The 14,431-nt window shown below is 37.5% G+C and overlaps 1 protein-coding gene across 2 annotated transcripts in view; it reads left to right on the top strand.

The window, feature by feature from the left end:
• LOC114253357 (uncharacterized) overlaps positions 1 to 12,858 on the top strand; it is a 110,427-nt gene extending 97,569 nt beyond the window's left edge. For both annotated transcript variants that reach the window (XM_028188219.2, XM_028188220.2), the window contains exons 8-9: positions 8,953 to 9,117; positions 11,372 to 12,858. In XM_028188219.2, the coding sequence (XP_028044020.2) occupies positions 8,953 to 9,117; positions 11,372 to 11,892 (686 nt within the window). In that variant the 3' untranslated portion in view covers positions 11,893 to 12,858. The remainder of the gene's footprint in view (positions 1 to 8,952; positions 9,118 to 11,371) is intronic.
• Positions 12,859 to 14,431: the final 1,573 nt, after the last annotated feature.

Raw genomic sequence — 14,431 nt, 5'->3', positions numbered from 1 at the left:
GGGAATGTAGTTACCGGCGGCCACGATGAGAGGGTTCTCGTGTCGTGCCGCTTTATCGAAGTGGCGCATGGACGCCGACTGCAGATACTTACTGATGGACTCTAAGTCCAGGTCGTCATGGAGGTCGACATTCCTGACGAACCACGGGGCTCCGACGGCTATCCTGCAAAAACGGGATTGAATGACTTGGAATGATTTCAAGTGTATGCGGGCCGCGTGAGCGAACACTACACTTGCATAGGTCATGACGGGGCGTATGCAAGTTTTGTAGAGTGTCACCTTATTTCTAAGGGACATTTTATTTCGCCTACATATCATCGGGTAGAGACGTCCTAGAATGAAGGCGGCACGATCGCGTACCGTCTTGATGTGGGGGCGGAATGTCATCCTATTGTCGAGGGTGACGCCTAAATATTTGACCTTCGGGGCCCACGGTATGGGCTGGTCGAACATCGTGATCGGGCGAACGGCGGGGGCGGGGGTATTGACGCGCCTAGTCGGGAGGGGGATGCTCAGCGTGGTGTTCGGAGGGCGACCCCTTTTGAAGAGCACCGCTGTGCTTTTCGTGGGGTTGATGTCGATGCGCCACTTCCGGAACCACTGTCCCATGGTGGTAGCTGCGGTCTGAAGTCGTCGATGAAGCAACGCCTTCTTCCTACACGAGTAGTAGATGGCGGTGTCATCGGCGAAGAGCGCCAGATGGGTCTCCGGAGACCGGGGTATATCATTGATATACAAACTAAATAGTAACGGGGAGAGGGCGGAGCCTTGCGGGACTCCGGCTGTGACGTGACGGGGCCGGGAACGCGTTCCCTCGACTCGATATCGGAACGAACGGTTCGACAAGTAGTCTCGTATGATGAGCACGAGTCTGTCTGGCACTCCCATGTTATACAGTTTGTATATCAAACCGTTGTGCCAGACTTTGTCGAACGCCTTCGCTATATCGAAGAAGAGGGCTCCTGTCGGAATGGATCAATCAGTGTGCTTAGTGCGAGTTTTTTAACGCTCTCAATAGCGTAAAAGTTAACTCAATTTTGTATGCAGTTGGAACAGCGCCCCTAGCGGCAAATGTAGGCATACGCATACAAATTTAAGTTAACTTTTTCGATATCGCGAACGTTAAAATAACTCGCACTAAGCACACTGAATTCGTTAATACATTGGTAATCATGTTATTATATTTTAAAGTTATGTACTCCAATGTTAAAGATCACATACATTGAGTATATGGAATTTAAAGGCAGCTATCTCGAAGGGACTAGAATACCGGACCTAGGGATATCAAAGCTTAGAGCATTCTGCTTAAGACATCCCAGTGAATAGCGAATCTAGGCTCAAACAGCTCGAGAGATACACGAACTAAGATGAGCTTTTCTTAGATTATTTTTTTCTCAATCGGATCTAAGCAATTTTTCGTTCGTAAACCCCTTTATAGTGGATTTGGCTCATCACAGCTTACTCTAAAATGATTGAATTCTATTTTTTGTGTCGTACCTATTTTTTTGAGTCATTATATTGTTGACCAATACGAAGAAAATAAACGATGATTGACTAATTTATGCATTAAACAATTTTTTTATTACTATCTATTGAGTAGACTGCTGGTAGGACCTCTTGTGAGTCCGCGCGGGTAGGCACCACCACCCAGCCTATTTTTATCGTGAAACAGTAATGCGTTTCGGTTTGAAGGGTGGGGCAGCCGTTGTAACTATACTGAGACCTTAGAACTTATATCTCGAGGATGGTGGCGCATTTACACTGTAGATGTCTATGGGCTCCAGTTACCACTTAACTAGAAGTGGACTGTGGGCTCGTCCACCCACCTAAGCAATAAAAAAAGGAAAAAGAATCGGGAAGGACCTAACAGCGCACTTAATATTAAGTGTTTACCGGATCCGATTGACATATCACGAATGTCGCCATCCTCCTTAAGAGGATTAGCTATATTGTACTATAGTGGTAGCTGTGTATAGAAGAAAAGCAGTAAAAATCTGATTTACAAGATAACCTACCAGAGACGTACATATTAATAATTCCTAACAACTATATTCGAATAATTTTATATTGTCAGTTTATCAAGCAATGACACTCGCTTTGCATAAAACCTTCTCTTTGTCATTACCTACATTATCTTCACAGTTTGAGTTAGTTACACAAACTGTGTACATATCACACACAATAGTTTTACCTATTCCTATAGGTAAAACTATTACTACCTATCTACTATCTCTCTATATCTATCTATTGTTAATATCTACTTCTGTTATGATTATGAATAGTACTTTAAATCCAGTGCACTCCTGAAGAACGCTAGTTCTCAACATTCTTTACAACTTTCAAATAGAACAAAAATAGGTATATTGTATAGAATCTTATTTGGAATAACAAAATAATTTCCTACAATAACTAAGCTTTCTCCGGCTTTTCTATATCCTCCAAATATCAAAACCAAGTTAAAACGAAAACACGAAGCTTCATTTATTCTCCAAAGACTTAAAATTTATGTCGCATTCCCGCCCTCAAACGCGAACTCACTAATGCGAATTTCTATTTCACATGAAAACGCTCTGAATATTGTTGACATAAAATGCAGTGGATGATACATACAGTTCCCTAGTGCTCATCCACTCGGACAATTACAACGTTGCTTGAGTTTGTAGCGTTAGCCTCGCTCGGTCTACTTTACTGGCGGGATGATTTTGTGTGAACGAACACGCATTGCTGTAAACAACTCTAAAGCAACATTTCAGAGAGGAACTATATCTTCATGAACTAATATAGTATAGCCCATTAACAAATGAAAATCTGGTGGAGACTTTAAGAAGTAATGATGATATGGTTGAAAGAGAAGAATTTCTTGACAGTGAAAATACTGAGGGAATTAATGAATAAATTTTAGAAAATACAAGAACTGGAAGACCGCAGCGGAACAAAAGACCACCAGAGAGATACAAAGATTTCATAATGGAAGATGGAGAGTTCTCTTTACTATATAATATACGGATAAGCCTTCTTAGTTATTGCTTCTATAAATGTAAGAGCTAATCAGACTTTTAGATTTAGTTATACGAAATCTTAAAACGTAACGACGTAAATATTGCCTAACTTCATACAGAACGCTAAGTTACATCTTCTTCGGGTACTATAGCTTGACCTGCATAAATAAACAATATGGTAATCTTATGTATGCTAAAAATAAATAAATTCTTTCTATTCGATTGAGAAGAGTTTACGCTTTCAATTGGTTAAAGTATTTAAAAGATTATTTATAAATTGAATGTCTATAAAGAATTATAAAGATTGCAGTTGTCACGACATAAAAAAAATTAGACTTTTTATTTATATATGTTATATTGATGGTTCAACAAAGCCGCTGGATGCCAAGTGGTTACTGGAGCCTATAGAAATCTCAATGACAATACCACCACCGACCTTGAAACATGAGGTCTTGATCTAAATGAAATAGTGCAATGACCGTCCCACCCTTCAAACCGGAAAGCATGACTGATTGGCCACAGAAATAAGCAGGGTGACGGTACCTATAGAATTAGGGTAATGTGCCAATCCAAGCTCTAATGTGACAATCCTTATTAAAGTTTAACAAATCTAAGCACAAAATTATGGTCACTACACTAACGAAGCGACAGAGATTAAACATTATTTTATATAGTTTCATGCATTATATTTAAATATAATCTATAATCTGTAAATGTAATCTTTAAATTTGTTTTATCTGTAGAAAATATTAACTTAAATTTCTGTCGCAAAACACATTTTCCCTAACAATTTCGAAATTCATATTCCTTTTTACTTTATCAAACCGACGCATAATTGAGGCAATAGTCCAAAAGGTCGTGTTCTCCTTAATATTGTCCCATTTTAAGTGTCGCATGTTCGGGACATGACAAATTGTGCGCTACAACAACGGGACTCTCGTAGGAACCGGGAGCCGAGCCAAGTCTTGCTGTGAAAGCATAAAATGAATTTGAATTTTTTTAAAGAACGCCTCGTGTTTTACACCGTGCAATATTGCGGGCGTTATTATGAGAACAAAATCATTAACTTTAGCCAGTCTGCTTTAGTAAATGAAGAACAAAATAGCAGTTTATTGCCAATACCAAAACATATGTAATTGATTACAAATACAATGAGAAGATAAACATATATTCAAACAATAGTCTATCTTTCTAATACTATACAGATGATCGTTCAGCATTAGAAGAAAATACAGATAGTTCCATATCTGTTGTGCTAAATATTATTTAATGATTAATATACGGTGTAGCAGTAATATCACTACGAGTTATCTTTGTGAAGGACATGAAAGGAAAGACGACAGAAAAAATAAATGGAGATATATTAGGGAAATAGCCGAACGACTATCGAGAATAGTCTTGAATTGAAAAGTAAGCTTATCCAATCCAATTTTGGTGGTCTTTATTAATTAAGTCAGTCTTCTAAATTTAATTAAAGAATCTCGCGCTGTCAATATCACTACCCACCCATAGAGACATGAGTTATGAGAGATGTAAGTCTCAATAGTATTGCATAACAGCCTAAAAAATAAAAATAAAACAGTCACAATTGATTCCACAAATTAATTTACTTTTAACCAAAGACTGTACTAATAAAGAAAATCCCTAATAATACAATCTAAAGATCCACAAGCGATCCAACAACTCACATTCACATAATCTACAATTGATACGCGGTAATCCAAAATTAAAATTATCTCCACGGAGTGTAATACCAGATCCCTTGAATGGAACAAGCGAAGAAATTTGCTTAATCCCCTCTTAATTTGGACGCGTGCAATCTACCAGGATTTGTTTTGCTCCGTGTCAGGGTGGTTCTTTGCTTTGTCAGTCTAAAAACGGATTACCGGATAAAAAGCTTCCTTTAGAGACAGCGTCCGCCCGTGATGCTTCATATTCAGAACCTATTAGTAATGAAGTATTTTTGTTAAACATTTCATTTCTGTTCCAAGCTTGAAATTTTCTACTTTCCATTGAAATGCTACTTTGATGTAGTATTTCATTGGAACTAATGATGTTTACTGAATTTTATGTATTTTTTTATTCATTAGTAAAATATTTTGACATTTCATCATTCACGATTGTTCGAGGAAAACTCTTTGAAATCTTCTCTGAGTACTTTATTTTTAACAGGATAAAGGTTCGCTCATTTCGGTAAATTGCCCGATCCAATAATATCTTGACTCCATCAAAGGAAATTCGGATTATTAATCAGCCTTCAACTAAAACATTAGGCTGAAAAATTTCCTGTTTTTTTAAATAGCTGAATCAAAAACGTTGTGCCAAACTTCAGTCATAATGAAAGTTAATTATTCTAAGCTGAAATAATAAGGCGTAGTAGTCTTAACAAGCTGATTATTCCCTGTCAATTAAGTAGCCGAATCAAGAAATTTATTCGTGTTATAATAATAGGCATTTATCTAATGAAGTTACCGTTTTACAATATTCGCCATTTGAAACATATTTTTTTATGGCTGGCAATTAAATTTTATTACCAAGGAACAAATTAAAAAAATTGAAATTCTATTCTCAATGGAATAAATTCACTATATTTTTTTATATTTATTTCCGAGTGCGAGTGTTGTTTTTTCACTACATTTGATATCGACACGATAAAAATACATATACTTATGGATAACGAGTTCGGTCGCGTTAGGAATGGAAACAAATGGCTCACAACATTAATGATGTGTACAGAGTGAACCCTATAAACGAACGCAGAACTCGTTTTATTGGTTCGAATGTTCTGAAATATGTAGAAATTTGGATTTCAATAACAAACACCGTGGTTGCCCGTAAACCAAAATCAACAACAACAAATTAAGGGTGACAGTGGAAGCTGACGCTACGCAATCAACCATTGATCTACCACTAGCAGCTTTTAGCGTTAGCATCAAAATAATATTGGTTGATTTGCGTCAAATTGGCAATGTAAAAAAACTTTTAAGTGGGCACCGCACAAACTGAACGATCGCCAGCATCGGAGATCGCATTGTCATTTGCGATAAGAAATGGATTATTTTTGAAAATCTCTCATACTTCTACCGAATATAAATATTATATGTAACTTGAATTTTATAAAGACACTAGCGACCCGCCCTCGCTTTGCTTCGGAACCATTAAAACAGACATGAAACCAAAAAAAAAAAAATAAAAAAAAAAAAAAAAAAAGTAGCCTATGTTCATCAGGGACAATGTCGGCTTCTAATGGAAAAAGAATTTTTCAAATCGGTCCAGTAGTTTCGGAGCCTATTCGAAACAAACAAACAAACAAATCTTTCCTCTTTATAATATTAGTATAGATTACAGAGAGGACTGTTTGCATAATTGTACGCAAATGTGCTTTAATTTTTTACTTGACGCTGCCTGTAATGGTCTTCTTCTTTAGTACGTCCTTTGTAGACGAGCATACGGCCTACCTAATGGTACGTGGTCATCGTCGTTCGCAGACAGCTACAATGCCAAGGGCGCAACTAAAACTACTGCTTATCATTGAAAACTCTTTCCAAGCCTCGCTGGAAGACAGACATGTACTTAGGATATAACTTGGAGGGAAGCTCACTCCAAAGTCGGATAATACGTGCCAAAATATCTCTGGAAACGGGCTGTGGAGGGATACCATTGATTCTAGGTAGAAATGAATCTTCCTCATCCTCCCACCTGACAGCTGCAATGTGCTTATTCCAGTTTATATATTTTTTATTAAATTGATGGATTCTTTTTATTGGGTCTTTAGCCCCGAAGTCTTCAGAGATCACAATGTGAACAAATAAAAATCTGCTATAGTAAATGTTTTTTTTTTTCACGTAGCTCGATCGTTCGTGTCTAGGTAATGCGTGGAACGTTCTAGTACACTATTCATTTTCAGAACCCGTTTGATTCGCCCCCACTATTTTCCAATATCGCAGACTCCTTCTACGCAATTCAGAAGGATTCAATGTTATAATAAAAGCCTCTCTGGAGTAATTCTTCTTTTATACTTTCGAATGTACTGCTCTTACAGGGGATTTATCCAAGAAAAGTATAGCGAGAAAACAAAAAAAAATATTTAAGCGTTGCTAGAAAAAGCAAAATGGGATTTATTTTCGTGAGCTTGTGATACCTACCTTGGTTTTTTTAATGAAACGGTTAAGGGATTGGGATTAAGTTCCTATTTAGATGACGATCTAAATCTATTTAACGCCGCAAAATTGGTATTATAAAAACAAACAAAAAAACCATAAAATCCGTGCTGATTTTAATGATTCGCTTCAGCAGACTATTGTTTTCTTCAATCCCCGGGTCTTATAGGAGTAATGTTCCACATAACTTTCAATTTGTAAAATCCACCTTGAAACCGTCCCTAGGGTAAGTAAGCCCTCTGAGGCCTTTAGAACGTTTCCATTGTGTGGCTTCATTGCGCACACATTCCTGCTTGCAATGTTTATGGCTAAATACCGTAAGTAAATAAGCAAACTATTTACTTATGATATATGGTTTCTACATAAAGAAATTAACACGATTTTTATAAATTGAATTTACACGTACATACTATGTTTTATATTTTTTACAAATGTAATTGAGACTTGGAACTTTTCTATTTATTGCTTAGATGGATGGACGAGCCCACAACCCACCTGGTGTTAAGTGGTCACTGAAGCCCATAGACATCCACAACGTAAATGCACCACCCACCTTGAGATATAAATTCTAAAGTCTCAAGTATAGTTACAAGGGCTGCCCCACCCTTCAAACCGAAACGCATTACTGCTTCACGGCAGAAATAGGCAGGGTGGTGGTACTTACCCTCGCGGACTCACAAGAGGTCCTACCACCAGTAAAAAAATCTTAATATAAAAAGGTGGGTAATCGTGTCATAGTGAAAATGCATTGCAACAACTGCTTAGTATGAATAATTGGTTAAGAGTTACCTGTGCATTAAACAAATAAAACAAAATAAAATAGCTTCTCTTACCAATAATTTCATAAACGCAAAAAAACGCAAATAAAAAATGGGGCGCGTGTAGCTTTGTGCACGTGAAAGAAGTTAAACTTCTTTTGCGCTGTCTAGTATTGTGGTTTTCTTCATTTTTCATTCTTATATCAATTTTCTCTTGTAATAGGGAAGGGAAGGCTGTGTATAAAAGAAATTACCTCTATACCATGTACATATATTATAATATATTTTAAATTATAAATAGGAAAACAAATATTTTTTTTTAATCCTTCATTAAAAATAAAATATTAGATACTTATTATGTTACTGCCATCTACAGGAGCAATAAGAAACAAATAACAAGTCATCTAGTGGCTGACGCCCGTAAACAGAATGTGTATAAGAGAAACGACCTAGCTCGCTTTCTCGCTCTCTCCAAGGTCGAGTGGTTCGTGAGACGCTCTGTTTCTCGCTCGTATCGAATCTGTCACGAGTTAAGTTTTACGCTCAACGCGCTTAAAGAAGCTTCACTTCAACCACAGAATCTGGAACTTGTATTTTTACCAGAAACGTTAATTCTCATATCTATGTGCATATAATCATGGTGGTCGCTAGCCCATATTGGTACATAGTTTGAATGATTTTTTTTTGTTTTGTTTTGAACGAATAAAACATTAATCACAATGCATGTGGGTCTTGAATGTCGTCCAAGTTCTCAGAATTGTTTTGAAAATTTCACTGCAGAGTTGCCTGTTTCAGTTGCTTTAATGTGTGAACGGGACATCAAAGAAGAAATTTTACTTAAGACTTAACAAGGCACGCATACTTTGGATAGAGGCCGCTGTCACTACGTAAATTCTCGGGAATGCCTTACCGCTGTGTAGTTATAATGATGATCCATTACTTCATCTTCTTGCAATTTTAGTTAAGACTCAGCAATTCAGCATATTGTGCCTTCAATCAATGTGAGCAGAATTTTTAAAGTAGTGTTTATTTCAGATGAATCAAACGACCGATGGTGGGGCGAATCAGCAGTTCCTCCGGCTCCAGCAGTAGCAGCTGTACCACCTCAACGCCCTTCTACGACGACCATCTTAAACGCAACCAGCATAAATAGGATCGAACCTCCAGCCGTACCAACGAATCATCACTTATCTAAAGATGGTAAAACTTTAATATAAGATACTAGCCGTACTCGCCCGCTTCGCTGGGCATTTAAAATTAACATTATTATTTATTGTCATTATTATTAGGGAATCCAACACTCATATAAATATTAGCATATCCATTAAGTACATGTACTTTTTACATGGATACCAAGTTTCAAGTCAATCGGATGCATGGTTCAGTGGTTATAACGGAACATCCGTAAAAACCACTGTAGATTTATATATTGGTATAGATTGTGTGTACACTGCCTAACAAGAAAGTCCCAAACTGCACCGCAACTCTCCTTTTCTCTCTTTTGAAAGATATAGTTAAAGGCGCCTGAGAGATGTCGTCATGGCATAAAGGATTAGCAATCCAGGGCACTCGTGTTGAACGATGCACCAGTGTTCGAATCCCGCAGACGGGTACAATTTTTGTAATGAAATACGTGATTGACAATTTATCACGATTGACTTCCACGGTGAAGGAATAACATCGTGTAAAAATCAAACCAGCACAATTATAATTTGCGTAATTACGGGTAGTGAGAACTCTTGTGAGTCCGCACGGGCAGGTACTGCCTATTTCTGCCGTGAAGTAGCAGCATTTCGTCTCATTCTATATCAGCATACTATGATCGCTAATTTATTTTTATTGGTATTTTCTTGCCTACTTATGCCGCAAAGCAATCATGCGCGAAACCTTAAAAGATTGGATAGCAGTTTCATGCTATACCAGGTATATTAGGCAGTGAGCAACTGGTGGTAGGACCTCTTGGGAGTCCGCACGGGTAGGTACCACCACCCCGCCTATTTCCGCCGTGAAGCAGTAATGCGTTTCGGTTCGAAGGGTGGGGTAGCCGTTGTAACTATACTGAGATCTTAGAACTTATATCTCGAGGTGGGTGGCGCATTTACGTTGTAGATGTCTATGGACTCCAGAAACCACTTAACACCAGGTGGGCTGTGAGCTCGTCCATCCACCTAAGCCAATAAATAAAAAAAAGCCACTTACAATCAGGTTAACCGTACACTCGCCTGCCTACAAAGGCAGTAAAAAAGGATCTAAAAATATAAAATATCAGTAGCAAAATATCACCATGTATAAAATGAACTGTCGTTTTTGAAAACTCGGAAACCTGTACGATAAAAGTACATAATATCAGTTTTAAGAATATTATTCCATCATAGTATGAATCCAGTCTATAATTCGTTCAATTGAAGTAGACAACCAAAGAAATTCAACCAAATTCGGAAAACGGTTTTTTTTTTTTTATTGCTTAGATGGGTGTACGAGCTCACAGCCCACCTGGTGTGAAGTGGTTACTGGAGCCCATAGACATCCACAACGTAAATGCGCCACCCACCTTGAGATATAAGTTCTAAGGTCTCAAGTATAGTTACAACGGCTGCCCCACCCTTCAAACCGAAACGCATTACTGCTTCACAGCAGAAATAGGCAGGGTGGTGGTACCCACCCGCGCGGACTCACAAGAGGTCCTACCACCAGTAATTACGCAAATCATAATTTTGCGGGTTTCATTTTTATTACACGATGTTATTCCTTCACCGTGGAAGCCAATCGTGAACATTTGTTATGTACATATTTCATTAGAAAAGTTGGTACCCGCCTGCGGGATTCGAACACCGTTGCATCGCTCGATACGAATGCACTCAATACAAATCACATTGATCTAAGAAAAAGAAAAAAATATATCTATCGATCTTCAAACTAAGCTACGAGCTTCCCCACATATTGTATGTATGTACCAACCAGTATTAGTCTAATTTATAGCAGTTGTGGTTACAATAAGTTATAACAAGGACCTTTATTTAGGTCGAAGGTAATATACCTTAGTTTGGGAAACTTTGTATAGGTAGGTAAATATAATTAGTGGAAGCTAGACTTTACAAGAATTGTTTGTGTAAGCCCAAGCGTGAAATTGTTTGATGAATTATAACTTGTAATACAGTTTTGATTAAAATAATAATTGTAATTAGGTTCTAAAACAGTTCACTCATACACCAATTTGTGTTTGGTAATTATGATGTCTCTTTATTCTACATCAAAAGACCTATTTAGTTTCTCTGAAATGTTATTTTGTCATGATTTTTCCCCCAAAGGATTTGACTCATTTCTTTTAAGCTATTTCATTTTTGTTACACAAATATTTTTATAAACAATATTTAATAATTTATGTTTCATTTCAATAACTAACTAATCGAAAGTCAATTAAATATTCATTTACATTTATTATGGAATTTTACAGATAGCTTCGACGTAATATACGTCTATATAATAGCGGCTGTGGCTGTGGCATTGTTACTCTGCATCATCGTTGGGATCATCCGCTGCGTTATGCATAAACAAAGCACTGACCAGCCCAAAGGGCCCGACGTGTCTGCCACAACTGAAATCCCCAACGGATTCAACGACAGCATCTCCGAGGTAGACAACGACATCAACATAACAAGCCTTTCCGGTCCGGTCGATTCCGCTGATTCCGGAATGAAACAAGATATGCAATTTGGGAATGTGGCTGTCAGTCCCAAAATCAATAGGTACGTCGGTAGGCCAGTTCCTAATACATATCCTCACGTCAGTACTAATATGTATGGGCAGGTTGCAGAATTCCCAATAGAAATGCCACTGCGGACTATACCGATGCACGGTACTTTAGGCCGAGGAGTTGCGGTCAAAACACTACCGAGAGTCCAAGTGCAATCAGAAATAGACCCTAACACGAGAAGTTTGTATCGATATTCGAACGCACAATACTATTTCGGGTGACAACAAGAGAAAGAGCAGTGTTCGGACGTATCTAGGACTTACTGTTTCTAGTTAAAGTGTAGTGAAGTGTAAATAGATCAGTGAACTAGTTAGAAGTTTGTAATGTCCTACTTTAAAAATACGGAAACTGTGATATTAATTGAAAACTTTCCTATTGTATTACCTAAGGTTTAGCGAGTTGTAGACACGGTGTATTCAGACGTGGAGTTTGAGTTGAATTAACAATGAAACAAGTTTGTTGCCCTGTGAGAACTTCACGCAAAGTTACTTTCAAAAACGTTGCTTTGAGACCTCGATGGTTCATTATTACAGTTGTGTTAAATGTTTTATTACATAACGTATTTTCTTAGTCAACTGGGTTAATCTCTGCTTGTCCTTGTAATTTGACTACCCAATTCATCGACATATTACACCCAATTGACTACTATTATATATTTTTATTTAAGGCATGTTTTAAAAAACTATCTTTCACATCCATCATAATAATTTTGTCTATAACACTTTGTGTCTACAATTCGCTTGAAAGTTTATTGGTGAAATGTTGTGAATTTTATATAATTGTTTATCAATTTGTGCTGTAATAATTAACCTTAGTTTAATCAAAATTATTATTTGAAACTCTTGATGCGAGTATCTCTTTGTTTTTACGAATTTAACTTCACCTTTCGTTTGGAATGTTAATTTTGAAAATGATTTTTCCAAATCAGTCAATCGTTTCTCAAAGTTTTTCAACACTAACCTGGAAATTCGCATTATTCGAATATAAATTAATTTGATGCGTATTCTAGTTTAATTTTGTTACATTATATAAGTTTATAAGAACGTTAATGTTGTAAGGTATTTAGGGCGGACCGTAGTCTATCGAAGGTCGTGTAAAAATAATTTAATTAAATGTAATGACTTGCAAGTGTACAGAAAACTTTTTATGTCGTACATCGATTTATTAATAAAGTACTTACATGCACATATTTTTTGTTTCGTATTCATAGTATATACTTCCCTATCTCTTTAATATTGTTTATACTATGCACTTCGTTGGTGCGATTGATTAGATATTGAACTGACTTTTATAGGAAATCGTAATTACATTGCAAAAAACAGTCACCTTATTGTAACTATTATTGGTCAGTGTTTTGATTATTTTTTTCTTGTCCGAATAGGGCAGATGAGCTCGCAATGTACCTTCTTTTTTTTATTGCTTAGATGTGTTACCGAAGCCCATAGACCTCTACAACGGCTGCTCCGCCCTTCAAACCGAAACGCATTACTGCTTCACGACAAAAATAAGCAGGGCGGTGATACCTACCCGTGCGGACTCACAATACGTCCTACCACCAGTAATTACGCAAATTATAATCTGGTTACTTTTACTATTGAAATTCTTTAAACGAGGTTTGAAAATGGTCCTCATCGGAACGTAGCAGATTAGCTGTTTCCTTGGATCAGTTTGTATGTCGTATTAATAATAAAAAAGCCTCCTATATTCAAATTTGAAATCGCTTTCAAGAGCTAGTACCATTTTTAGTAAACAAATTCACATCGCTGGTTATTTCAGAAATAAAGTCCCATAATAAATTTATTACATTTAATATACTGGTGTGTAAATAACAGCTGAAAGGGATACCATTAAAAAGCCAGCCGAGAGAAACGAAAAACTGAAACGCTACAAACGTAAAACAATTAAAAGGAACTACAAAGAAAGATGAAAAGTAAGAAAAAATACTAGACGGTTCGTTGCGAAAATAATGGAATAACAACCTTTTAAAAAACAAAAAAAGACTTAAAGCATACAAGCCAATGGAATTCAGTGTTAGCCTACAAATTTATGCGGTTGAGATTTTTTTCATATCTGCGTGAACTGGCATTTTTTTTGTTGAAGCAAGGTACTTTCTTTAATGCGTACCGCGGTGATCGACGTCGTTGGTCGTCGACTATCGCCTCGACAACCCGTCGGTCGGGCGTCCTCGGGGTCGCGCCCCGTGTCTGGTTGTAGTGTTGACCGCGGGAAACCCCCTACTCTGACCGGGTTCTGACCCCGGACGGAGATCGGACGTCGGGTGTAAGAGTGCAGGGGAGTCGCTTAGTGGGTGGGCCCTAAAATCCTAGGGCCCCGCGATCTGCTCTCAACACCTGCAGATCGTTGAGTCTCACATACCCCGCGCGCCCCTTTGGCGCGGCTACCTCGTAGGAGGTTCGGCACCCGGCCCAAAAAAAAAAACTTTCTTTAATGCAGATTGTCTATTCTGGGCTTTAATTTTGTTTTTCTATAACCTATACTAAATCAGTTTAAGACTTAAATGTAAAGTAAGCCCCATTACGGCGCAGTCTCTAAACACAATAATTGAAAATTGGTTGAGAAAAATTGGCGTAAGAACAACGTCGGTACCAACCATAGATGATACACATTAGCTACAATTAGTTATAGATAAGCAGCTCAAGCACTCCACAAAAATGTTTACGGGCGTCGGCCACTAGATGGCCTCGCTCGATTAGTTTCTCATTTCTCCTGTAGATGGCAGTAACAAATTACCTATCCTAA

This window comes from Bombyx mandarina, chromosome 17, assembly GCF_030267445.1.
Source record: "Bombyx mandarina strain Sakado chromosome 17, ASM3026744v2".
Lineage (NCBI taxonomy): Eukaryota > Metazoa > Arthropoda > Insecta > Lepidoptera > Bombycidae > Bombyx > Bombyx mandarina.
Note: the sequence above shows the minus strand (reverse complement) of the source record. Positions and strands in the feature narration are given on the sequence as shown.